The sequence below is a fragment of the Nyctereutes procyonoides genome, unplaced genomic scaffold (genome assembly GCF_905146905.1).
Source record: "Nyctereutes procyonoides isolate TBG_1078 unplaced genomic scaffold, NYPRO_anot_genome, whole genome shotgun sequence".
In the NCBI taxonomy this organism is placed as follows: domain Eukaryota; kingdom Metazoa; phylum Chordata; class Mammalia; order Carnivora; family Canidae; genus Nyctereutes; species Nyctereutes procyonoides.
In genome coordinates this window covers 55549939-55577920 of record NW_026575140.1, presented here as the reverse complement: position 1 = coordinate 55577920, position 27982 = coordinate 55549939, and the positions used below count along the sequence as shown (strand labels likewise).

The 27982-nt window shown below is 41.6% G+C and overlaps 1 protein-coding gene across 3 annotated transcripts in view; it reads right to left on the bottom strand.

The window, feature by feature from the left end:
* Positions 1 to 27982, bottom strand: part of STX8 (syntaxin 8) — a 252314-nt gene that overhangs the window by 181240 nt on the left and 43092 nt on the right. For all 3 annotated transcript variants that reach the window (XM_055305919.1, XM_055305920.1, XM_055305918.1), the window contains exons 5-6: positions 26047 to 26171; positions 13283 to 13375 (exon numbers count right to left, since the gene is read on the bottom strand). In XM_055305919.1, coding sequence (XP_055161894.1) covers positions 13283 to 13375; positions 26047 to 26171 — 218 coding nt within the window. The remainder of the gene's footprint in view (positions 1 to 13282; positions 13376 to 26046; positions 26172 to 27982) is intronic.

Below are 27982 nucleotides of genomic sequence, written 5' to 3'. Positions count from 1 at the left end.
AAGTCAATGGCTATTGGGAGCCAAAGAATGGCCCACAAAGAAGTGGCTGTCAGGCAGGAATCAGGGCATCTCAGTGGAGAACTGTCTACAGAAAAGCTGAGCCAGTTGGCTTTTGGGCCTGTCCTGTGTAGACTTAAGTCTGCGGTATCAGGTCCCAGCTGGAACCCCCAGAACAGCTCTCTCTAGAGAGGAAGGCTTGCCTGGGGAGTGCCCATGGTGTTGGCAGCCAGGCTAGTGAATGAGTCAAAGAAGAAAAGACAGGGAGGAGAAAAGAAAGAAAACATATAAAAGATGTCACCTGAAGGTTAAAGTTCTCCTTACCGTAGTTAACTCTGGAATGAGAGAGTGAAAGGTCATGATTCTCCCCCTCCTAACCACATACCCAAAGGGAGACTTGCCTACTGGTATACCCTGCCCCTTGAAACGGACTACATAGCTAAACCTCCCATTCAAGAAAAAAGATTTTGGGGTAATAAACCCACCTAAATACAAGAAAGCCTATGTTAGCTACTCATACTCATTGACATGGTCCTTAATTCATAAATATTAAGTCAATAAAGAATTTCATGCCATAGGTATTGGTTTGCTAGGGTGGCCACAACGAAGTACCAAGGATAGGTGTCTTAAACAACAAAAACTTATTTTCTCACAATGCTGCAGGCTTTAAAAGTATGAGATCAAGGTGTTGGCATGGCTGGTTTCTTCTGAGGCCTTTCTCTGTGGCTTGTGGACAACCACCTTCTCCCTGCATGCTCACATGGTCCTCATCTCCTTTTCATATAAGGGCATCAATCATAGTAGATGAGGATTCCATCCTAATGACTTCATTTCAGCTTAATCATCTATTTTAAGACCCAAGTTCCAAACACAGTCACATTCTCAGGTTCTGGGAGTTAGGACTTTAACATACGAATTTTGAGGGGATATAATTTAGCCTGAAACAGCATGAAAGGCAAAGACTGAGATGAAAACCAAAACTCACCCAGAGAAAACAGGAATAATGTGAGGAACAAAAGGAGAAATTTTATGTTCTAAGTAATACTCAAAGGTTTAATAGATTTTACAACCTTAAAAACACACTTTTGGGGGTGCCTGGGTGGCTCAGTTGATTGAGTGTCGAACCCTTGGTTTTGGCTCAGGTCATGATCTCAGGGTCATTAAGCCTCGTATTGGGCTCCACACTGAGCATGGAATCTACTTGAGACTCTCTCTCCTTCTGCCTCTGTCTCCCTCTCTCTTTAAAAACAAACAAAACATACTTTTGTGGAAAAAAGCAATTGTGAGCATTAAAGCATATTGGTGTTTTAAAAGTATAGTTCCAAAAAATTTTTTAAAAAATCAACCAGAAGAAGTAACAGAATGACTACAACAATTATAGCAGAAATCAGTAAACTATGCTGGTAAATCTGAATAAAATATTGACTGTAGGGATAAAAGGTATGTTGGGGGGGGGGGCTTCCTTTGAAACCAGCATGAAAGATGAGGAGTTTGAAGGAAGTTTAAGCATTCTAAACTTGATTTATTCTGAAATATTTATTTGCTTTAGACTTTCTTAGAAAAATGTAAACTAAGGTATGCATGTTAAAAATATAAGGTGGCCACGGCCCAAGGTGGGTGGCCTAACTGATCTCATTCTTGGGAAGGGGTGGAGGATATTAGCTTTCTCATAAAAGTGTCATTTCCCAGCTCCTGGCTTTACATGGAGGACCCACGTGCAGCCCCTCACAAGGCCTGGGGTCCACAGCCTCAATTCCCATCTCCACATGGGTGCTTACACCTGGATCCCTAAGGGACAGATCTGTTCCAGCTCTGAGGGCCGTAAGTCTTCAATTCCACTCACTGTGACGGGTAAGTGCCTTCATTCCTGACACCTGGAGAACTCCCTTTCTTGCTTTAGGTCAGCTAAGAATTATAAAACCATTTCAAAAAATGTTTCATCTTACATTTCCACGTGTTTGGAAGAAGAAGTGGGAGGAGTCACCCATCAGCTCAGCCTACCATTTTGACTTGGAAGTCTGTACTGTGAATATAGTTAATAATGGAAAACACTTTTGACAGCATTTACAGTGTGTGTGTGAAGCACTATTCTAACAACACTATGAAATAGGCACTAAAATCCCCATTTTACAAAGGAAAGGCTTAAGTGAGAAGTAACTTGCTCAAGGTAGGAAGTATCAGAGGCAGTCTGGCCCTTACAGCTAAACACTGCTCCCATGATATTCCTATGTGCCATTCAACCAGTGCTTTCTGTCCCCTCCATCACTCAACTAGACAAACTGGTAGGATTATACCTTCTGACGGCTGGGTAAGGGCACACTATTAGCTCTGACCAATGAGCTGAGAAAGAAGTTGACCAGTCGCTTCTGGGCCAGAGCATTTAATTGCAGCAACAAATCCTTTGAGAGCTCTCTTATCTCTGACACAGTGTCCTGCAATGTTTGAAATGGTTAGCTAGGGGCATCTGGGTGGCTCAGTGGTTGAGCATTTGCCTTTGGCTTAAGGTGTGATCCTGGGGTCCTGGGATCAAGTCCCACATCGGGCTCCCCATAGGGAGCCTGCTTCTCCCTCTGCCTGAGTCTCCACCTCTCTCTCTGCATCTCTCATGAATAAAGAAATAAAAGCTTAAAAAAAAAAAAGGTTGCCTATTCCATCAGCGAGAGATCTCATTTGATTATGCCCACCAATGACCTATGATGGACAGACACTGAAAGATAAAAAATGTAATAAGCATTTGCTAGTTGAAGCTGCTTATGTTTGGGGGTCATTGTTCTTAAGAATCAAGTTATTTATGTTAACATGCAATGGTGTGTTATTGTCTTTTCTTTTTTATAAATTTATTTTTTATTGGCGTTCAATTTGCCAACATCTAGAATAACACCCAGTGTTCATCCCGTCAAGTGCCCACCTCAGTGGCCGTCACCCAGTCACCCCCACCCACCTCCCCTTCTACCACCCCTAGTTCGTTTCCCAGAGTTAGGATCTCTCATGTTCTGTCTCCCTTTCTGATATTTCCCACTCATTTTTTCTCCTTTCCCCTTTATTCCCTTTCACTATTTTTTATATTCCCCAAATGAATGAGACCACATAATGTGTGTCCTTCTCTGATTGACTTATTTCACTCAGCATAATACCCTCCAGTTCCATCCACGTCGAAGCAAATGGTGGGTATTTGTCGTTTCTAATGGCTGAGGAATATTCCATTGTATACATAGAGCACATCTTCTTTATCCATTCATCTTTCCATGGACACCGAGGCTTCTTCCACAGTTTGGCTATTGTGGACATTGCTGCTATAAATATCGGGGTGCAGGTGTCCCGGCGTATCTTTTTTAAAAGAATTAATAAATGTTTTTAAAATGCCTGCTTTTCATTTCAAATGCAGTTAGTGTTGATAGAGATAACCCACACAAACCAGAGCTTTCAGGAGCTGTCAACAATTTTTTAAGAATACAAAGCGGTCCTTAGACCACAAAGTGTGAAAATCACTATATTGGGCAAACACTAACCAAATGAAAGCTGAGGTAGTGATCTTACTACCAGACCAACAGCCCTAAGGGGCAAAAAGATTAGAAATAAAGGCAGATATTTCCAAAATGATAAAAAGATACAACCACCAAAATAAAATAAAACAACCCTGTGCATATATCTGCCTAAAAGCTTTTCCTTGAAATGTATAAAATTAAAAAATTGACCCAGTCACATGGAAAAACCGCAAAAGTCACAAACATTGAAGTAGATTTTATGTGCCTCTTGCAGAAATGGACAGAGGGAGCAGAGAGGTGAGAAGTCACATCAATATGTGGAGAGGAGAATTCAGAAAGATGCTCCAGAAAGCATTTCCAAAGCCCTGTCTCCTCGGCCTGGAAACTATCCCTTCTCACGTGGCACATGTGGAGTGGTGACTACTTGTGACTGTTCCCACACCCCAGAAGACATCCTAACAAGTAGAGAAGAAGCAGTACAATATAGGTAGGGCATAATTATCTGGCCCCTATGCAACTCAATGAGAAAACTCAATAATAAAAAGATGGGTTGCTTGTGGTTGAGCATCTGCCTTTTGCTCATGCTGCCCTGCCTCATCCTGCAGGGAGCCTGCTTCTCCCTCTGCCTATGTCTCTGGCTCTCTCTCTTTCTCTCATGAATAAATAAATAAAATCTTAAAAAAACAAAAACAAAAAAGATGGTTTAAAAGCACATGTTTGGAAACTGAGAAACAAAGAGTTAAAAAAGAAAAACCGATGGTAATTATAAAATGTAATGGACTCAATGATTAAAAAAAAAAAAAAAGAAAGCACCAAACACAGTACTTGTGGTGTCTAAGAAGTGCTATTTGGAGGACGATGTATCGGCTTTTGTATATTTGAAAAGAAGAAATAGTATAAATTAGCCCGGAGCCGCAGTCCTCTTCAAAATTTCTGTTAACATAACCGTTTCCTGACTAGGACTGTTGATTGTGGCTAAAGTAAACCATAGTCCTTCCCAGGAAAATATAAAATCTCTGTAATTTTCAGGGCTTACTAGGTGTTCACACTGTGAAGCCCTCCCAACCCTGGCTCTGGGTCCCTACACTACTGCATCATGGTCTGTTCGCCTCCTGACTCACTCTTCCCCAGCCACAAAAGCCTTCTTTGGATTTCTCAGACCTGCGAGGTTCTCTCCAGCTGCCGAGAACTCACATGGGATGTCCAGCCACTCCCTAGATGCGGCAACTAGCTGCTACCCCTTCACCAGCTAACTTCGGCCTGTCCCTGAGACCTTAGGCACCACCTGGCCGAGGGGCTCTGTGCTAACTCTGCTGTGGCAGCTGGCCTCCTTCAGACCGCTCTTATCATGATTAGAGAAAATACCCTGAATTGGGGAAATACCTGTTTAATGTCTGTCTTCTCCAACCAGACAGGAAGTGAAGTTAAAAAAAAAAAAGAAAAGAAAAGAAAGGATTTGGTTTTTAGGTGCTATTGCTGGTTTTCATGATATAAAGAACCATGTTTGATCAAGAATAAATGCCCACTGCCACCATGCTCATTTCTTCTCCCCAAAAGTGGCTGAGCACTCTCAGTTTAGATGTGCTATTGTCGAACAATGCAAAGAGCACAGAAATGCATTTATAGACCTGTCTCCCTTAGTCTAAGCAAATTAAACAGATAAAATGACAGGAAATTGGTCAACTTCGAGCAACAGAGAGCACTAACCTGATGCATGCTCAGGGCATTGCACAGTGGTGGTCGATGGCCACCCCTACATGACTCCTGCCTTCCCTCAGCCTCCTCTCTGTTCTCATCTTCCAAGGCTCTCTGCACTCTAGGGACGTTGGCCTTCTCACAACATTCCTCAACCTTATTGACTCCTCTCCACATAAGGGCCTTTGCATATGCTGTTCCTTCTGCTCGAAACGTTCTTCCCTTTAAATCTCAGTACAAACATCATTTCCTCGGGAAAAGGCTTTCCTGAGTTTCACATACTATGTCAGACTCTCCTGTTGCATGTTCTAGCAGTACCCTGTATGTTGCTTACCATGGTCTCCCTAGAGGATGGGGATCTGTGGAGTTCTCTTTCTAATCTCTGCCTCGCTCACTAGAACAAAAGCTCCAAGAGGGCAGAAGCCGTGTCTTTTACCACAGCTGGATGCATGCATTCCAGCACAGAGCTTAGCATGGAATCAGCACTCCACATTTGCTGAGCGAAGGGGGAATGCACCGGGGGAGAAAAAATATTAATTTGGATTTAGGGCAAAGACGTTACTAGGTGTGATAGGGAAAAAAAAAGTTTATTTAATCTCAACCATGCAAACCTATGTAGAAATGTGGGTGGAAGAAACACAAGCTGCCACTGGGGATTTTGCACATGAAGAGGATTCACAATGCTCCCCCCTCCCCAACCACCCTTTGCCAGGAGACCTCAGAGGAAAGCACAGAGGGCCACAGGTCAGAGATGGCTGAATGCAGTTCTTCCAAAGATGGGAAGACAGCAGGGGATGGGTGCTGGGGGACATATGACCCCAAACTCCTTCCCACCCTCAGAATCTCAAAGACAAATAACTCACAAACTTCTTTATGAATGAAGTTCAGGCGTGAGACCCTGCTCCACTAATCTTAGCAGTTGGCCAAATCCACTGAACGAAATCCCAGTAAAGGAAACTTGAATCCAGGTCAGCGCAGCCACTTAGAGAAAACCATTTCCCCACCTGACATTTATGTGTCTGTATTCCAAATTTGGGGGCGGAGGCTTACATTCCCAGTTCAATTCATAAAAGCCGGCCTGACCAGTAAAGCATCTGATGCTACAGGGAAATGCTTGCAAAGTCTGGGCACAGCTCTCCTGGGGTCACAGCTCTCCTGGGACACAGCTCTGGGTAGTGGATCAGGTGTCACTCTGCTCACACGTCACCTGCCCAGCAGTCACAGGAACTCCCTACACCTCAGGCCATTTTATATTTCCTTGAAAGAGAAGCGGTTTCTGCCTGTCTTGCTTCCCTCAAAGGGCAGCTGTGTTTAGGTTCTAGGGGTGCAATACCAGTGCGTCTACCACGGCCACTGCCTTACAGAGCTACAAGCTCGCAGGGCTGGGAGGCATCATTCCAGCTGGTCCTTCAACCCCTCTGCTTGTCTAATGTGTGATCTCACCGCCAGGTAGGCCAAGTGAAAAGGGGGCACTCATTAAATCACAGAGCGTTGTACTAGGACAAGGCTGAAAACCAAGTAAGTACTCTCTAGCAACCCAGACTTGAACAAAAAGAGTCTTCTTATGGTGGTGTTTTCCAAATGTCAGCTTTTCAAATACCACCTTTAGAATTCTTTGCCATGTTCATAATTCACCTGCACCATATACACTTAATGTTTTCCTTTATATCAACTCACTGTTATGCTTCTATAATAACATATTATTACATAAATGTTATGCTTATTATGGTACATATTATGCTTATTTTTCTGCTTATATGATTTAATTGAATAGGGAAATTTTATATTGCTGTGAAATCACAGTTTTCAAATGTTAGTCATTTTCATTTCGGTGAAATATGCAACTATTAAATGGAAAAGTGTTTCTTAATATATTTTCTAAAATCACCTTGCCTAACACACTTTGGGAAATTCTGATCCTGGATAGTCCATGAAAAGATTCCTTCACCAAACTGCCCACACATTTCTTTCATTAATACAAGACTAAATTCTATTATCAAAGTGCTAAATAGACAGTTTGAGAGGTCTTCTGGTAGAGATTGACTGGGGCAGCAGGAATGCAAACTTCCTTCTGTGAAGTCTGCTTTCAAGAAGTCTCTTCAAGAGGAGCTACAGACACTTGGAAGACTCAAAATACGTTTTTTAGCATAATGGTGGTTAGCCAGAATTCACTGACAACTGATAAAAAGACACCATCACTACTTATATTACCTTCCTGTTGCTGTTCTAACAAATTACCACAAACAAACGTAGGACCTTAAACAATGCACATTCGAATTTCATGTCCATGTGAATTCCCTTGTGTTACAAAATTAAATTTGATTTTCTCCTATAAATCTGTCTCAGGTCAATTTGATTTCCAACCCAGCTGGAAGGACCATAAAGGGCAGAGGGAAAATTCTTCCTCCCCAACCATGCACCAGGTTCTCCAATAGTCAAACAGACATATATGCATGTTCTGGAATCAAATGTGATCTAAGAAGATCTCTCTCTCTCTCTCTCTCTCTCTCTCTCTCACACACACACACACACACACACACTTATTCCCTTACAGTCTTGGAAATCAGAAGTCCAAAGTCAGTTTCACTGGACTGAAGTTACAGTGTCCCCTCAGGGGCTATAGGGGAGAATTCATCTTCTGGCTTTTTCCAGCTTCTAGAGCTGTGTTCTCCATATCCCTTGGTTTACAGCCCCTTCCTCCATCTTCAAAGCCAGCAGAATAGCATCTCTTCAGTTACCTGTGCCTTCTTCTGTCTCAAATCCCTCTCTGCCCCCTCCCCCCTTTAAAAAAAAGATTTTGTTTATTTATTTATGAGAGACACAGAGAGAGCGGCAGAGATATAGGCAGAAGGAGAAGCAGGCTCCCTGCAGGGAGCCCGATGTGGGACTCATTCCAGGACCTCGGGGTCACAACCTGAACTAAAGGCAGATGCTCAACCACTAAGCCACTTGGGTGCCCCTCTGCTTCCCTTTTATAAGGACACCTGTGATCACATTTTAGGACCGAAACACATGATCCAGGATGACCTCCCTGTCTCAACATCCCTACATCATTATTAACACATCAGCAAAGTCCCTTCTGCCATATAAGGTGCCATTCACAGATTCCAGAGATCAGGACAATCAGGACATGCGTATTTGGGAGGGCTGAATAATAGTCTACCACGTCACTTTCCTAAATGCTCAACATGAAAATTGAGCAGAGCAGCTCTAACAGCCCTTTACAATGGCAATTCACTGATGTGTATATGGAATCTTTGGTCACTGTGTGTCCTTCAAGGACATTAGTCATATTTTCTAGCTTTCTGAAAGGACACACTGGTCTCCTCAACCTCAGCACTGACACTACAAAGACAGGTTTCCTTCTTTGTCATTTTCATTCCTTTCAGAAAACAAGGAAGTGCTCAAAGATTAAGATAGAAGCATCAGAAGGACTGGGCCAAAGTTGGGACATCTGAACATCGAAAAGAATGTTGACGATTGGGATGCCTGGGTGGCTCAGCGGTTAAGCATCTGCCTTCCGCTAAGGGCATGATCTCAGAGTCTGGATCGAGTCCCACATCAGGCTCCCTGCATGAAGCCTGCTTCTTTCTCTGCCTTTCTCTCTCTGTGTATCTCATGAATAAATAAATAAAATCTTAAAAAAAAAAAAAGAATGTTGACGATTGGCACACATTAGCAGAAATTTGTTTAACAGCCTATTCTTGGTGCTGTTTCTACCAGAGGAACTGTGCCTCCATGGTCCTTCTTGGTGCTGACATTAAGGCTGGGTCAAAGTCAAAGTTAAGTCTTAGGAACAACTATATTAGTCAAGTCGATTCTATTCATTTTCTTGCATTAGCATTCTTTTCAAAAGGCCTTGTCCTTGAGCATAAACTTTAGGGAACTGTTTGGTAAGTAAGCACCATGACTGCCCATTCTGTGCCCGGCCATCCATGTTTCTTCATGAACAGAAGGGGACTGAATTCTGTATTTCCACGAGGTGATCTCCTTGGTTCAGTTCCCCACCCTGCCCTCCTGCGACCCCTACTTTCACCTGCTCCCCGACCCCCACACCCAGGTGTAATTTAGGTCTCCCATACTGGGATTTTCACCCAATTGCTAATCCTTTTCCTCATGAGGCTTGGTCGTTGGCATATGAACAGGGCAGTTACTGGTGCTGTTCTGGCCCTTTCTAATTCTATGTGAGAAGACTAGAACCTGAATTCCTAAATTGATGATAATTTGGCTCTTCAGCTTTGCGGTTATGTTCTAAGTACAATGTACTTTGTTAGCAATGTTTTGATTGTTTATTCCAAAATGGCCAGCTGGCCATTATCTTTGCCTATTGTTTTTCTTGTTTAATAAAAACCAACAGGCTGATTCAGTTGGTCAGTAAATCAAATGGAGATGTTTACAACAAATGTGGTATCCTTCTCCAGTGGCCCTGGCTCTGCATTATACACCCAGGTCAACAATAAAATTCCAGATGGGGCTGTCACCCTGTTCTCAATACCTACAGATATAATGGCCTTTCTGATTTTCACAAAAGGAATAAAGGCTGATTGTAGTCTTGGCAGGGATATAATTTTTTATCCTCAGAGTCTCTCAGTCCCTATGAAGGAAAGTGGCTGACTCTGCCTTATTTCTGAGGAGCAAATGTGCACATCAGAAAACCACCAGCCTAACTGCAATCGCTCTGGGAGGCCACCATGGAGAAAACAGCTTATTTTGGCAACTGAGTGGAAAAATATCTCCTGTTTGTCTATGGACACATGTATGCATCCGGGGCTGGAATGGAGCTGAGGACTGGGAGGTACAGAGGAAGAACAGAAAAGGATGGAGCCAAAACATGAGATCAGAACCCTGACAATGATGGTACACGCATGTGCGTAACTCTGAGTGTCCTTCAGCACGCACGCATGGGATTTGTAGCTGCAAAGTGGGCATGGGAGAGACAACACAAAAGGAGAGTGCTGATATTCAGTGCAGGTGCTGGTTCTCAAACTTGGCAGCACACTGGAACCATCAGGGGAGACTTAAAGATGCGGCTGAGTGGGCCCCACCCCTGGAGACTATGGCCTAACTGGTATAAGTACCCAGTTATTCTGGGGAGCAGAATAATGGTCCCTGGATGGTGTCTACATTTCAGTCTCTGGAACCTGTAAATAAGTTATGGTACATGGCCAAGGGGCCTTAAAGTTGCTAATCAACTGACCTTAAAATGGGGAAGTTATCCTAGATTATCTGGGTGGGTCACATGGACTCACAAAGGTCCTTAGAAGCGGAAGACAGAGACAGACATTACAGGTCAAGATGATGTGATGTTAGAAGGACTCAGTTCACTGGTGTTGGCTCTAAAGATGGGAGGAGAGGGCCATGAGCCAAGGAATGGAGGAAGTTTCTAGAAGCTGGAAAAGGCAAGGACATTAATTCTCCCCTGGAGCCTCCAGAAAGAAATGCAGCCCTGCAGACACCTTGCTGTTTTTTTTTTTAATTAAATTAAATTAAATTTAATTTAATTTTTAGCCCAGGTAGATGCGGGTCAGACTTCTGACCTCCAGAACTGTAAGATGGTAAGTATGTGTCATTTTTAAGCTACTAAGTCTGTGGTAATTTGTTAGAGCAGCAAAAGAAAACTAACACTGCTATGGCCTGAGCTTCAGGGAGTTTAACACCCCCCCCCCCGCCCCCAGCCCTGCCAAGTGATTCTAACAGGCTGCAAAGTATGATAACCACCAGGCTACAGGGCAGACAAGACAAGGACATGCTGGCATGACTGCTTATGCTGGAAAGATACATGGTGATCTCACCCAGGAAGTCAGCAAGTCACCCACCAAAGAATGCACCATCAGCTCTTAGCCACCTCCTCAGAAATGACTACACAGTGGCTTACCGAGGCACATCACAGGACGGGCAGGCTTTACCACTTTGGCAGCTAGAATCCTTTCTAATCTGACCACTAAAGAGACTGTATTTCCTTTAGATAAAGAACAATTAGGGGTGCCTGGGTGGGTGGCTCAATCAGTTGAGTGTCCAACTCTTGGTTTTGGCTCAGGTCTTGATCTCAGGGTTGTGGGATCGAGCCCTGTGTATGGCTCGGCACTCAGTGAGGAGTTCTACTTAAGATTCCCTCTCCCTCTGCCCCTCCCTGCTCTGTAAAATAAATAAATAAGAAAAAAATGGTTTTTTTTTAAAGAACAATTATACCAGGCACCTGAGTAGCTCAGTGGTTGAGCATCCACCTTTGGCTCAGGTCATGATCCTAGGGCTCTGAGATCAAGTCCCACATCGGGCTCCCCACCTATGTCTCTGCCTCTCTCTCTCTGTGTCTCTCATGCATGAATAAATAAAATCTTAAAGAAAAAAGAACAATTATGCCTATACCAACACTCTCTCAATATGCAAATATATAAATTACTACATTCAGGTCAGCCCCATCAGGAAAAGGACTCAAATGTCCTTCCCTCTGTGCTTGAACTATTAATAACCATTATTAAGATTATAAAGATGGGGGTTTCTCCATTTGCTTTAGCACATATTTATTTATAATAGATGAGTGGAAATATCAGAAAGGGAGACAGAACATGAAAGACTCCTAACTCTGGGAAATGAACTAGGAGTGGTGGAAGGGGAGGTGGGCAGGGGGTGGGGGTGACTGGGTGACGGGCACTGAGGTGGGCACTTGACAGGATGAGCACTGGGTGTTATTCTATATGTTGGCAAACTGAACACCACTAAAAAATAAATTTATATTAAAAAATATATATATAATAGATGATAAATAGATGAAATTTATTTATTTATGATGAATGTAATAGTACTATAGAAAGAAATGAACTTATTCTTTGTGGAGATCGAGGAGAGAAGTTCTTGCTATATAGTTTTGACATGTGCAGCCCTGCCTTCAAAATGAGCATCATCCATTCCCAGGGCTGCCATGTTCACAGGTCTGTGGCCATTCTTATTGGGAGCCATGCCATCATGAGCCTCCATGGCACTATCACAGAGCTAGCTCAAACCTCAGAATTTTCCACTTTTCTCTCCCTATGTCATCTTCCTTAGAGAGGAAGGGCAGAGTGGTAGAAAAAGCAGTCACAAGAATCAGATGACCTGCATTGGCATTTCAATGCTGTCACTTATAAAAGTGATGTGACACCAGGAGGCCCCTCAGCCATTCTGAGCACCATCGCTATCAAAGAGGGCTAGAGGTTACTGATTAAGTGCAATGACATAGATGGAGACCCCACTGTTCCTATGCTTTCACTCACCACCTCCATGCAGAGGCTTCTGACATCCCTTCTCGTTCTGACATCCCTTCTCATTGGTCCTGTGCTCTCACTGAGCTCTGGTATCAAACCTCCAACTGTCTACTCAACACTTTCACGTGGATGACTCACTGGCATTTCTAAACATGTCCCAGCTGGACTTGGGATCTCCACTCACAGACCCCCGACTGTCCACCACAGTACAAGTGCCATCAATCTCCTGCATCTGTCCTGCTCCCCTCCATTTTGACCACCATAGCACTCCAACAGACCCCATCCCCTCACATCACATGCCACAAGCACAGGAGCTTTTCAGGTAGGCCCCCAACAAAGCTGTTTCTCCCAAGCCATCCTGCTGTGGTTTGCAAATTAATCTTGCTCCAACCAGATCTGTCACACTGAGTTCTGAACAGAGATCTTCAAGCATTTTTCTGCCCCGCAGCATGGTATTTATGAGGGAAGAAGAGCCACCTCCACTGGGTAGGTGGATGACACAGAGTCCCCGCACCCCAGTGTGCCACACATAAGTGTACAACGCTCTGAGCAATTTCATCACATTATCACATTTCATCACATTATTAAAGGAAAAACCCCTGGGATGTGTGGCTCGTAAAACAAAGTATTTTTAAAAAGCAGCGACAAAGGACTAGGAATTTCTTATCAAATTTCTTTGCAAAGTATTCAGTTAACTATAATCTAAATCTGCCACAAACCATCCTCAACTGCTTTAAACTGTAATAATCCATCCATGTTAAACTACTCCACGAGTTTTCCAGCATTAAAATCATTTAACAAATACTCATGCCTTTAGTGTTTACACTAAACAGCAAAGGTGCTCAACCCCAGACATGCTCTTACCGTTTTGTTCATCCAGTTCATTCCCAATTTCCTTCCCCATCTGTTTCTGGCGACTTATGATAGAGGACAGGGCATCCAGGCCTGCATCCTGTTCTGGAAGGAAAAGTGAAACAGGCTACTAAAAACCAAAGGAAAACAATTTGAAGTCCATAGCCAGGCATGTAATGCAATTCAATATACTGTAAAAATAACACTTTAGGTCAGGAAGAAAGAAAAAACAGTTAATATTAGGAGAAAATAAAGAAAAAAAGTTAAATAAATACCTACCGCACACCTTAAACTAAAATGATCCCCCGATAAAGTTTTTAAATATTATAAATGAAATAACGTAAGATTTAATATATCAACATTAAAACTTTCTTTTTTTTTTTTTAGGATTTTATTCATTTATTTGAGAAAGAGAGATAGCACACAGGCAGGGGGATCAGCAAAGGGAGAGGGAGAAGCAGGCTCCCCGCTGAGCAGGGAATCAGATGGGGGACTCAATCCTAGGACCCTAGGATCATGACCTGAGCTGAAGGCATATGCCTAACCAACTGCTACCCAGGTGCCCCAACATTTAAGCTTTTTGATGCTTAATACATAAAGAGCATAGCAGATCAATAAGAAAAATATTCCAATTTTGTAAATGGGCAAAGGATATAGACACGAAATTCACAAAAGAGTAACAAAGAAAGGACACCTGGGTGGCTTAGCGGTTGAGCCTATGCTTTCAGCTCAGGTCGTGATCCCGGAGTCCTAGGATTGAGTCCCACATGGAGCCTGCTTCTCCCTCTGCCTGTGTCTTTGCCTCTTTCTCTCTGTGTCTCTCATGAACAAATAAATAAAATCTTTAAAAAAAAAAAAAAAAGATAACAAAGGAAAAATAAAAGCTTTGACTATCAATTTTTAACATAGGGATAAAAAACAATGATGACTTTTTAAAAATTATCATATTTGTAAGGACTTAAAAGCATATTAATGCCCAGGATTAACTAATGTGGGAAAGAGAAGCTCCTAAACATTGTCATGGGAGGACAGGAAACATACCTTTCTACATAGCAAATCACGCCCACCTTTTCATGTCTCAATTCCACATGTTGGAAAGTAAGAAAACATGCAGATGGTATGCAATGAAGTACACATGAGGATATTCCTTGAAACCTCTCCTGGGCTGGTTATCCGCTGATAACCTGTGCGTGACTGCTCAGTGAAAATGCATCTGGATCCCTTAAATATTTTTTCCTTTGCCAGTCTCGTCAATAGACAGGGCTGCAGGAACACTGCAGGACAGTGTTTGGCTGCTTTCCTGATAAGTTCCTGCAAAACTGGCAGCTCCTTCAGGGTATAGTGGCCAGCTATACCCAGAGACCGGCAACTCCTCCCGACACACCCTCTCCTTGGGCCATTTTACAACAGAATGCCTCCAGCTCCACAGATTCTCAGCAAGTTCCATCAGCTGAGCACCACAAGGACACCTGCTTGGTGACTGCAGTCCTGGGGGCGTGGGGCATGTCCTAGGATACCTGATCTCAGCCAGTGATTGCACCTTATACCTCTATTTCTGTCTGCTTAACTCTTGCTAACCAATTCCTTGTTACCTTAATCTCCTGCAAGGAGATTAAATATTAAATTTTCCCTGTTCAAATTTCTTCTTCCCGATTGGACCCAGACTGATACGTTTATAATAGTGAAAAACTGGAAACTAGCTAATGCCCACACACAGAGATTGGTTTAAAAACATATAGTATGTTCATAAGTAAAACACTATATAGCAATTAAAAGTGATATTGTACATGAACATTTTGGTGTTAAAAAAGTTCAGGACTTGTTATTAAGTGAAAAAAAGCAGGATACAAAACAATGTATAGTAAAATAGCATTTTTGTTTTTAAAAAAATGAAGATAAATTACCTTGCTAGATTTTGAAATTTAGAGATAGGAGAATTCAAGTTACTCGAGATCCTTTCTATAAAACGTGATGTTGTTTCTTTGTTTTTGTTTTTAACTAGGTAGTCTCAGTGAGCTCTTTGAACTTTTTTTCTCTGCTTTCAGGTACATTGGGAAGAATGTTCTGGGGCTGAGTCTAATGATAATGACTCTCTCTACCCCAGCAATATGCTAGGTGAGGGCAACATGTCACGTGCAGCTTCACCTGTTGATCGGAATTTTTAAGTGACGGTTTCACGGTAAAGCATAACCTACAAAAGCAGAAATCATGAAGGTCTTTTCTTACCCAAGATCATATTAAAGTTTACTTATTTTTTTCCTAGTCTTTTTATGGAATTAAGCCATTACACTTAACTTGTTAACTCATCTGGAATTTATTTAAATTAATGGTGTGAGGTAAGGACCCCTTAGTAACATTTTTTGACACTATGTACATTTTTAACTATACAAATGACCTGATGTCTCCAGGGATTGTTCCAAGGGACCATTTTATAGCAAAATTGCTTTATAATGAGGTCTTTTTGGTCTTCAGTAACAACCTTTTGGATGTCCTCCAAGATAAATCTGTCGTCAACCTAGTACTGCTATAGGATGACCGATGCTACAGCAAAATTCCAAATGCATCCCCAGAATAATCTATATCAAGGATCAAGGATCAAAGGTCAATGTGGATTAAAAGGCAACACAATTTAACAAGAGGAAAGGAGACTCCTCTACAGTTTTCAATTAGGAAAAGAATCATTAAAGCCTTGTCATTGCTTTAACTGGTAGAGACACAGATTATGAATGAAAATACCTATACTGGGATCCCTGGCTGGCGCAGTGGTTTGGCGCCTGCCTTTGGCCCAGGGCGCATCCTGGAGACCCGGGATCAGATCTCATGTCGGGCTCCCGGTGCATGGAGCCTGCTTCTCCCTCTGCCTGTGTCTCTGCCTCTCTCTCTCTCTCTCTCTCTCTCTCTCTCTCTCTCTCTCCCTGTGACTATCATAAATAAAAAAAAAATACCTATACTACTACACTCTTCTCTCTCAACCTTAACTCACTATCTGACCTAACTATATCAAAAGGTTATCTTGCTAATGCAAAACAGAACGAGAGTCAAAAGTTGTGTGCCACTCGGATCATTTCTGTAAGACCTTGGCACCTCCTCACTATGTGAAAGTGCTACAGTAAGTCTCCATTCCATAATCCAAAGACACAGAAGGCCCAGATAATGGAGATGCTTTGCATGTAATTAATAATCATACTGATGACCTGAGCTTCTCCAGGCTCACGGTGGCATTTCTAAGAGGATGGAGGATGGTCACCTGAGGGGCAATGAGCAAGATAAAATGCTGCTACTTACAGATACAGAAATAATCAAGACTCACACAGTTATGCAGAGCTGTGTGAAATTATGCTAATGTCACATTCTTAGCTCATTACTCCTAGTCTGCCCTCCACCACCTAACCCTGTCACTACAATATCATAATCATTTGCAACAAGCCACGCTCTATCAATCGCCTGTCAGTATGGCAATGGTGCTAATTTTTAAGAGTGGATGAGCATCGTGCTATCCAGAAAAATGGCCCCCTGGAAATGTCCCCATCCCAATCCCTGGAACCTGAGAACAAGGGACCTTACATGGCAAAATAACTCTGCAGATGTGAATAAGGCTAAGGAATTCAAGACGGGAGAGTGTTCTGGATTATCCAGGTGGGCTCAGTGTAATCGTTGAGTCCCTCAAAACGGAGTATCTTTCCCAGCTGTGTTCAGAGGGAGACTCCAAAAAGGGTCAGGGAGACACAGCTTGCTGGCTCTGAACCCTGAAGAAGGGGGCTATAAGCCAAGGGATGTGGGGGGCCCTCGAGAAGTCAGGAAAGGTGAGGGAATGAATTCTTCCCTGGAGCCTCCAGAAAGGAGCCAGCCCTGCCAACACCTTGATCGTGGTCTAGGAAGATCTGTGTTGAACTTCTGACCTACAGAACTGTAAGATAATAAACTTGTAGGCTGAGACCCTAAGTCTGTGCAAATTTATTGCAGCAGCAACAGAAAACTAATACAATCATTGTTTTTGAAAACTCCCTTTGGAATAATTAGGTGTTTGGATGCTTCCTATCTTTAGACATTTCGAAAAACCATCCTCTAACAGAACATCATGTAATTGTGGGAGGGCTATCTGGTGGCTGTAGATCAGAGAGGGACAATCATCACAATGTATTCTTGCCAAAAATAATAAACTTGATTCTGATCAAGCCGCAAAATCTAACTACCAATTTACAGAAAATATGTGGGGCAGAGGAATATGTTAAACAATATATGGGATTACAAATAGCAAGTCTAGATAGTGGGAAAGTACAGGGCCAATGACCCTGCTTCTTCAACCGAGAAACAGCAAAGGGATAAAGAGAAAGTTGGCAAAAGTACCTATCCATTAAAGAAAGTTAAGGGACATATCAATTAGTTGCAATGTATAGACCACCATATTCAGATCCTGAATTGAATGACCAAAAAAAAAAAAAAAAAAAAGCCATCGTGGGCAATCTGGAGATCTGAACCTTGAATATTTGATTCTGTTAAGGAATTACTGTTCACTTAGTAAGGGTGATCATGGCATTGTGGTTATATTTTATTTTATTTTATTCATTTTTTTAGATTTTATTTATTTATTCATGACAGACTCAGAGAGAGACAGAGACACAGGCAAAGGGAGGAGCAGGCTCCCTGTGGGGAGCTCAATGTGGGGCTTGATCCTAGGACCCCGGGATCACGACCTGAGCCGAAGGCAAATGCTCAACTACTGAGCCATGCAGGCATCCCTGGGGTTATATTTAAAAAAAAAAAAAAAAAAAAAAAACAACTTATCTTTTATAAACATACTTTACAGATGTATTTCCAAATATCCACCATGGAAATGATATGATGTCTAGGATTTGCTTCAAAAAATAATCCAGAGGGTGGGTGGGATGGGGAAGTGGCTAGACAGAGATGAAACAAGGCTGATTAGTAGGAATTGTTAATTGTTGAAACAATTAATGAGCAAAATGGGATCATTAACTTACTGTCTCTACTTACATAGTTTTGAAATTGCCCACAGCAAAAAGTTACATTTTAACAAGTAAATAAAACAGATGACATTCCTAGGAACGGCAAACTCAGGGCCCCAACCCAACACATGACAAGGGACCCCACAGCTAGAGCTGTGTCTTCTTTTCCTGTGTTTTTGCTGCAGTTCTCAGCCCAAGTGGCAGCACAGAGCACACTTTAATAAATATGCCCAAATCAAGAAAAGACCAGAGGGCCTGCTAGGCTTGCACAAAAAAGCAGAGGGAACGGCTCATGGGCAATACTAGTTAGCCCTCTGAGTTTAGATCATAGGAGACGTAGTTGATGTTGTGTTAGTCTAGGGCCCAGAGAGAAGTACTGGGAATTCTCACATTTGACTATTCAAGGAAGAGCTCTCTCTGGATAAGAGGAAAGAAGAGACAGACGAGGACAGCTGGATTTGCTAGATGAAGCAAATTACTACATTGGGGAAACTCCCAGAGCAAGTCCTATGAGTAGATGTTTTTATTTTTGTTTTTGTGTTAAGTTTCAAGGAAGAAAATCCTGGGGTGGATGACAGCGACCAGAAAGGGCATCTTCCAGGATAGCTGTCTGTGAAGTGATGGTTGCAAGGGTTCAAAGATTAGCTGCTCAGATTTGCCAGTCTGGCTGGCCTACTTCCCCACTGTTAGTTCACATGACGACACGGACAGATCGAAGAACACAGAAGTCCAGAACGAGGGCACAACTTTCTGCTAGAATCCAGGAAGCATATCTACGGAGTAAGAAACCCTATCAACAGAGAGCCCCCGAGTGAAGGTGGAATGGTATTTTCCACTGGCTGCCCTCTGACTCAGAGTCAAGGGTCTGTCCTAACCCCAAAAGTCACTCTTCTTTGTTTTAGATCAGGGATTTTCGAGGTGGTCCAGTTAACATCAGCAGCTCACCCATTTTCGGCCTAATGTCCACTTGTGCCTCAAATGACAGCACAGAAGCCAAGGCTGGCTAACCAGTTGTAATGAAAAGGAAAGCAGGGATCCCTGGGTGGCGCAGCGGATTGGCGCCTGCCATTGGCCCAGTGCGCGATCCTGGAGACCCGGGATCGAGTCCCACATCGTGCTCCCGGTGCATGGAGCCTGATTCTCCCTCTGCCTATGTCTCTGCCTCTCTCCCTCTCTCTGTGACTATCATAAATAAATAAAAATTTAAAAAAAAAAAAAAAGAAAAAGAAAAGGAAAGCATTCATTGCCTTGAGTCTAAGTTCTACCGACGAACTGTTATTTTAGGATGACTTTCCAAGTGTTTCTAGGGGTCAACAGAAATACAGAAAGGCAAACAGATTCTATGGGCAAAAGGATGTTAGCAATGGCCCTTCACAGTCCCTTGTTTCTTCTAGTGCAGGACCTGGCAGTGAAGGAAAACCATGGCAACCTCAGCATCTCCCCAAGATTCTTCAGGCAGAGAAAAGGCTAATAACATAAAGATTGCTAACTCTCTTTTTTTTAAACTTATCTGCTTACCCTTGAAAAACAGCTTGCTGGGAAAGCAGAGAAGGAACACAGTAATTCAAAACACCAAGGTAAGGATAGAAGGACAGAATGTCCTGAATGCACACAGCTAACCAGTCCCCAATCCTTCATCTGCCTGCCCCATCCCCAGCCCTCCACAAACCCCAAACGGCCAATGGGGCTTTCAAAGGGTGGGCATCTCCGTAAGGATGTGCTCTGCTTTGGAGGCTCAACACAAAAACCTGCAGGTGGCATCCTCCCACACCTTCTCAGCGACAGGGTTGCTTCTCCAAACGGAAAGCAGCTTTTCTTGGAAAAAAAAAAAAAAAGGCAACAATACCAGAAAATTCATTACTATTAGCTAGCAAGACACTCCTTTCAGGAACCATGAATCCGGAAAGATAAAGCACCACAGATGAATGGCTGTGTTATGTGTAAAGCCACACTGCTCTACACGGTTCATTCTGCTTCAAACACAATGATAGATGAAGTACATGGAGTTAAAGCTATAAGAGAGGCACAGAGTTCCATTTACTAAATAATTTCACTGTGGAAAGGGAGTTCAAGACAGAATTAGACTTCTACTTCTGGCCAAGATGGACTGACAGGGACCTGATTTATTTCTGGCCTGAAACAACTGGGAAAAAACAAAAAACAAACACAAAACCACAGGCAAAATATATAAAACAACAGTTTCAAGAGAGACCCGGACATCAGGAAATGAAGAGCAGTGCTTCCCAAGTGATGGGAAAGCACTGAGATGAGCTTGAGGGCTGCCCCAGATATTGCCCAGCATGGGGGTAGGGACCCCAGGGGGAGCCTGGCAATCTCCCTACATTGAGAAGCATCCCAATAGATCAAGGAGGGGAGAGTACACAGGGCATAGCACAGGCAGGAGTGAACTGCCCAAACAGAATCTCTGGAGGTTTACATGGGGCCCACCTTGAAGCTTCAGTTGGGTGTTCACCAAGACACGTGCATAAAGAAACTAGCCAGGGAAAGAACCACCAGCAAGAGGGAATGATCCTCTGAGTTCCAACTGGGTCAAACATAGTTCCTATTCCCACCAACCAGGGCACCTCATGATTGACAGGGCATCAAAGTACTCAGAATGCTTTTTAGCTCTGCAGTGGCTAGATTACCTCTGTACTGAAGTCAGCAAACATTTTCTCTAAGGGGCCACACAGTAAATATTTGGGGCTCCGTGATTCATATGGTCTCCAGGGCAGCTATTCGACTCTGCTGCTGTAGCAGGAAAGCAACCATAGGTAATATATAAATAAGTGAGTAGAGTTGTACTCCCACAAAACTTTATTTATACACACTTTACTTTGAATTTTATATAATTTTTACAAGTCACAAAATTGTCTTCTATTTTTCAGCCACTTCAAAATGGAAAAACTGTTTTTAGCTTGCAGACCATTATAAAAACAGGTGATGGATGAGATGTGCCCCACAGGTCATGGTTTGCTGACTCCTCCACTAAAAGAAACATTGTTCTGGTCCACCTTACAAAATAATACCCAAATAATTGCATCCCCCTCCCAAGATCTCAAGAATATTTCTAGAAATGCAGAAATATCTAGTACCAAACTAAGAAAAATTCACACCTGGCTTCCAAATGAATGTACTCCTGCCTGAGGTTAGAAACACAGCAAGGATGTCTGCTCTCACAATTTCTAGTGAATGTTGTACTGGAGACTGGAGATTGTAGCAAGCCCAATAAGGCAAGAAAAAGAAATAAAAGTCATCCAGATTGAAATGACGAAGTAAAACTACAATGATTTAAAGAAAAAGACTATCAGAGTGGATCAAAAAAAAAGAGTCAACTACATGTTGTCTACAAAAACCCCACTTTAAATATAAAGGCACATATAAATTAAAAGTAAATGGATGGAGAAAAACAAACTACTAACATGCATCAAGAAAAAAACAAAACAGGGCAGCCTGGGTGGCTCAGCAGTTTAGTACCACCTTCAGCCCAGGGCCTGATCCTGGAGACCCGGGATCAAGTCCCATATCGGGCTCCCTGCACGTAGCCTGCTTCTCCCTCTGCCTGTGTCTCTCTCTGTGTCTCTCATGAGTAAATAAATTTTAAAAAGTTTTTTTTAAAAAACAAAACAGGCATAGTTATACTAATATCAGACATAGCAGGCCTTACAGCAAGTAAAGTTATTAGGGACAAAGAGAATCATTACATAAAGATAAAGGGGGTCGATTCCCAGAAGACACAACAATCTTTAATGTGTACATGCCTATCGCTTCTTGGCGTTTTGGCTAAGATCAAGTATAATGTGTACATGCCTAAACAACAGAGTATCAAACCACATGGGGCAAAACTGATAGAACTGCAAGGAGAAATAGATAAATGCACTATTAAAGTTGAGATTTAACACCCCTCTATCAGAAGGACAGATCCAGCAGGCAGAGAAATCAGTATGGACTAAGTTAAACTCGCCACCACCATCGATCAACTGGATAAAATGGACACCTATATACTATTTCATCCAACAGAAGCAGAATACATATACTTCTCAAGCTTACATGGAACATTCACCAAGACAAACCACAGTCTGGGCTACAGAACATACATTAACAAATTTTTAAAAATGGAAATTCTAAAATATCTGTTCTCAAACTACTAGAAATCAGTAACAGAAAGGGAATTGGAAAACCCCCAAATATGTAGAGATTAAACAACATACTTCTAAATAACACATGATAAAAAAGAAATTCCAAGGGACCTTTAAGAATATTCTGTGGTAAATGAAAATGAAAACAAAACTAAATTTATGGCATATGGCAAAAGCAGTGCATAGTGTGAAATTTATAGCTCTGAATGTCTATGTTAGATAAGAAGAGAGATCTAAAATCAACAGCTTTTTCCACACCTCAGAAAACTCGAAAAAGAGCAATCCAATCCAAAGTAAACAAAAGAAATAATAAGAGAAATCAATGAAATTTAAATAGGTAATCAGCAGAGTAAAATCAATGAAACCAAAAAATTAATAAACCTCTAACCAAGCTAACTAAAAAAGAGAGAGAGAACACAAATGACTACTCAGAAATTTAAAAAGTGTATATCACTACAGATCTAATGGACATTGAAATGATAATAAAGTAATATTATGAACAACTTTATGCCCAATTTGATAACCTAGACAATAATGGCTCAACTCCTTGAAAGACACAAGCTGCCAACATTCACACAAGAAATAAGGAGTCTGAGTAGGTTTATATCTATTAAAGAAATTGACTTAACAAAAACCTCCCAAAACAGAAAACATCAGGCTGAAATGGGTTCACCAGTGAATTCTACCAAACATCAAAGGAAGAAATTATACCAATTCTCTACAATCTCTTTCAGAGGACAGAAGCAAAGAGGATACCTCCTAACTCATTTTTTGAGGCTACTGCTCTCCTAATACCAAAGCTAGACAAAGATACCACAGAAAAGAAAAAAACAGACCAGTATCACTCACGTACATAGATAGAAAAATCCTCAAAAAAAAAAAAAACAAAAACAAAAAAAGTATCAGCAAATCAAATCCAACAATGTATAATACACCACAGTCAGTAAGATTTATCCTAGGTATGCATGCCAGGTTCAACATTCAAAAATCAATTAATTAATCCATCATATCCACAGGCTAAAAAGGAAAAATCACATGATCATATCACTAGATACAGAAAAAGTACTTGACAAAATCCAGTATTCATGGATGATAAAAACTCTCAGTAAATTAGAAATAGAGGAGAAGGGATCCCTGGGTGGCGCAGCGGTTTGGCGCCTGTCTTTGGCCCGGGGCGCGATCCTGGAGACCTGGGATCGAATCCCACATCGGGCTCGCGGTGCATGGAGCCTGCTTCTCCCTCTGCCCTCTCTCTCTCTCTCTCTCTATCATAAGTAAATAAAAAAAAAAAAAATTAAAAAAAAAAAAAAAGAAATAGAGGAGAATTCCCTCAACTTGATAAAGAATACCTACAAAATCCCCAGAACCAACATCACACTTGACGGTGTGAAACTTGGAGCTTTCCCACTAAGATCAGGTACAAGGCAAGGATGTCCTTTCTCAACACCCCTTTTCAACACTGTACTGGAAGTTTAAGCTAATGCAATCAGATGCGATAAGACAAGACAATATATATATATATATATATATATATATATATGGATTGGGAAGAAAGAAAGAAAACTTTGTTTGCAGGTGATATGATCATGTAATGTAGAAGATCAAAAAGAACTAACAAAAATCTCCCAAAACTAGTAAGTGATTATAGCAAGGTTGCAGGAAACAAGATTAATATGTAAAAGTCATTCACTTTACAATAAACCAGCAATCATAGGTGGAATTTGAAACTAAAAACACAATACCATTTATGTTAGCATCCCTCAAAATGAAGTATTTAGGTCTATCAAAATATGGACAAGATCTATATGAGAAAACCCACAAAACTCATGAATGGAATCAAAAAAGAACTAAAAGAAAGATATTCCATGTATGTAGAAAGACTCAATACTGTCAAGACACCAGCTTTCTCCCCACTTTATAGATCTAATGCAATTTCCATCAAGATCCCAGCAGGTTATTTTGTGGCTATAAACAAACTGATTCTAAAATGTTATTGGAAAGGCAAAAGACTCAAAATAGCTTACACAGTATTGAAGGAGAAGGAACAAAAGTAGAAAAATTGACTTCAAGATTTACTCTGAAGCTGTAGTAATTCAGACACTGTGGTACAAGCAAAGGAACAAAGGGAACAGAACAGAGTGCCCAGAAATGGACCCACATAAACATAGTAATGGTCTTTGACAAAGCAGCAAAGGTAATAAAATGGAGCAAAGACCATCCTTTCAACAAATGATGCTGTAACAACTGGACATTCACATGCAAAAGAACCTTCAACTAAATTTTGTTCTGTATCTAAAACTGCTCCAAAAAAAGAAAAAATAAAGTCCTATAGACTTTACGAAAAAGCTTTTAACAAATTAGTGAGTTTAGCAAGGTTGCATGATCCAAGATCAATACACATAAATTAGTTCTACTTTTCTACACTGGCAACAATCATAGAAATTTTAAAATACCATTAATAACAGAACAAAAAGCATGAAATATTTAGGGATAAATCTGATAAAAAAAATGTACCAGACATGCACAATGTCATACATATGTCAAAACTTATTGAATTATATACTTTAAATATATACTATTTATGACATGTCAAGTATATCTCAGTAAAACTGTTTTAAAACATATCTGTAATACACAAAAATCATGCACAAAAACAGGAACATGAAAAATGTCTGTGACATACATTCAAGAAAAAAAGTAAAAGCTGTGGCACTACCTGTATCATGATCTCATTTATGTAAAAATATGTGTGTGCTTCTACTAAATATATGTGTGTATGCGTATAGAAAAAAAGCCTGAGGAAATAAATGTTGAACTGGTTATAGTTTGAGATTGTAGAACCAATAGGAGATGTTTTTCCATGTTATACCTCCCTGTATTGTTTGAACTTCCCAGAACAATCCTGCATTACTTCCAAAATTAAAAAACAAACAAACAAAACCCAGAAAAACATAAAACAAACAATTACGCTTAAAAGCCACTGGACAAGATGAACTTGAAGATAAAGGCCAAATGGGCTTATTTTGTATAAGAAAAAGATTGGGGGGGGGGGCTGGGTGCCTCAGTAGGTGAAGTGTTTACTTTCAGCTCAGGTCATGATCCCAGGGTCCTGGGACTGAGTCCCACATTGGGCTCTCTGCTCAGTGGGGAATCTGCTTCTCCCTCTCCTGTTCCCCCTGCTTATGCTCACTCTCTCTCTCTCAAGTTAATAAATAAAATCTGAAAGAAAGAAAGAAAGAAAGAAAGAAAGAAAGAAAGAAAGAAAGAAAGAAAGAAAGAAAGAAAGAAAGAAAGAAAAAGAGAAAAAAAAGAAAGAGAAAAAAAGAAAAAGAAAAAAAAAGAAAAAGGAGGAGTGTTGTGTTCTTTTGGAGCACGAGTCCCATCAAGGAGTAAAGCGAGGGGGGGCACATGCCTCGGATTCACCTGGGTTTCTCAGACTCAGAACTGTGCACGTGCTCTCCCTCCCAGTGGAGAATCACTACTTCCATGGGCTACCTGGATGGATGACCCCATCTGTCTATGCCTCAGACACCCTAAGGCACAAAATCGCCAAGAGCTTTAAAGGACCAACAGCTTTCCTGGTGATCTTCAATGGGTGTGAGGAACATTCAAAGGCTGCAGTAAAATTCTGACAAGGTTTCTGGGCCCATGCTCCTGGGGTATTCAGTACCTTGGATAATCTTCTGCTGCTGTTGCCGGATTTCATCAAAACCCAAACCTCTGGTCTCCTCTGGCTCCTCAAAAAGCCAAGGGTTGGGGACTCCTCGCTTAGCCCCTCCAGTCATCAGGCTGGACCTGGGAATAAGATTCAATGTGTTACATAACTCAAAAAATATAGCTCTGCTGCAAATTATTCCCACAAGTGCAGAGGTGGCCAGCCTCACATGCTTTGAAAATTCAATTCAACCACAATTTATTGCATCCTTAGTTTATGCCAGCAACTGTGTTCATGCTGGACGAGGTATGAGGATGAATAAGGCACAGGCCTGGTCTCCCCAGAGAATTACAGCCTGTTAAAGAGGCTATAGCAGCACATAATACCTTTACTAATCTTCCAAGATACATCCGAGTCAATAATCATGAATGAGGATCTTAAATTTCAAAAACACAAGGCCAAATGGAAGTGGCCTTTTTATTACAACAAAGCCCCGTCTCACAGGCTACGTGACACCAAAGGCACAAATATTATTTCTTAAGATACAATGTTGCAACCACAGGTTATGGCACTTAAAAATGACCACAGAATTTTTTATTAAAGGGTGTTAGGTTGTTCACAGACAAAAACACACACAGGGTTTCAAATTCAATCTTACAAAGGCAATGTAGTACTCGCAACATAATAAACAGATTCTGAATTATTTGTCTTAATCTTTACTCGCCCTAGTATCCCACACACCCCTTCTGCACCAGACACATTGGTGTCCTTGCTGTCCCAGGAACATGGAACACATGTTTTCAGCCTTGGTTTATAGGATTTTCATCTCAAATATCTCCTTCCCTGTCTCCACCTGCCCACATTCTGTCCAAGCCCCAAGGACCATCGTGTTCATGAAACCCACATTTCAACCCACAATGTACGGTCAGTCATTTGGGAGCCTGGTTGGATTCATAAAAAGTGATTGGTGACATAACCATAGTGGCAGACACAACAGTGGTTAACATGTAGTGAGCACATGCTATGTGCAAGCACAGCTCCAGACGATGGGTATGCATTCATTCATTTCTCCATCACTTGTGACTCTTCTAGTACTTTGCAGATTTCTCAAATTACCTGGAAATAACTGCTACTCCATTGTTGAACCTTTTACGTAGGTAAGCTTCTCGTCTAATAGAGAGATGGCAGGAACCAAAAGCCATCCTTGACTGGATTATATGCTACTCCCCAACACAGAACAAGCAGCTGTCAACACAGGTTCAAATCCTGGCCCCACCACCTACCAAATCCAGACAGCAATTTCTACCTCAGAGGGTTGCTGGGGAGTAAATAAAATAAATCTATTTACCCAAAGAACATTTATTCAATACTTAGTATGTAGTAGGTATTGTTCTCATTCATGGGAATGAGAAAAAAATAGAATACAGGAAAAACAGAACAGAATCTCTGCCCCTACAGGGTACAAATTTTTGTGATGGGTGCTGCTTCCATTCCGATGGTGGCAGGTGGGAGGGAGACCAGGTGTGAAACATGTAGAAAGCGTTCAGTGCAGTTCTTGGAAGAGAAGAGTCACTCAACAAATGTTCACTAGTATTGTTCTATCGCTTAATGCTCTGCATACACAGGGCACACTAAAGTACAATGTTTTAATATAAGAGTATACCCCAAAAGGCTGTATCAACTTCATTTTTTAGTCAAGTACTCTGGAACCTACAGAAGAAGATGCTGTGGATTGAGAAACAAACCCAGGTGAGAAGAAAACTTTTGACTACTTAGACCTAAGATTTTAAGCACACGGCTGGCCTCTGCTTGAGCACACGAACATGCCAAACTGAAGCACAATGTGGTTCCACCTCATCAAGTAGGCAGACATATTTCTTTAAAACCTTACTCTGCTTGGTCAGCCCCAAGTATCTACGATGTCAAGATCCTGGATTTATTCCCTAGAATA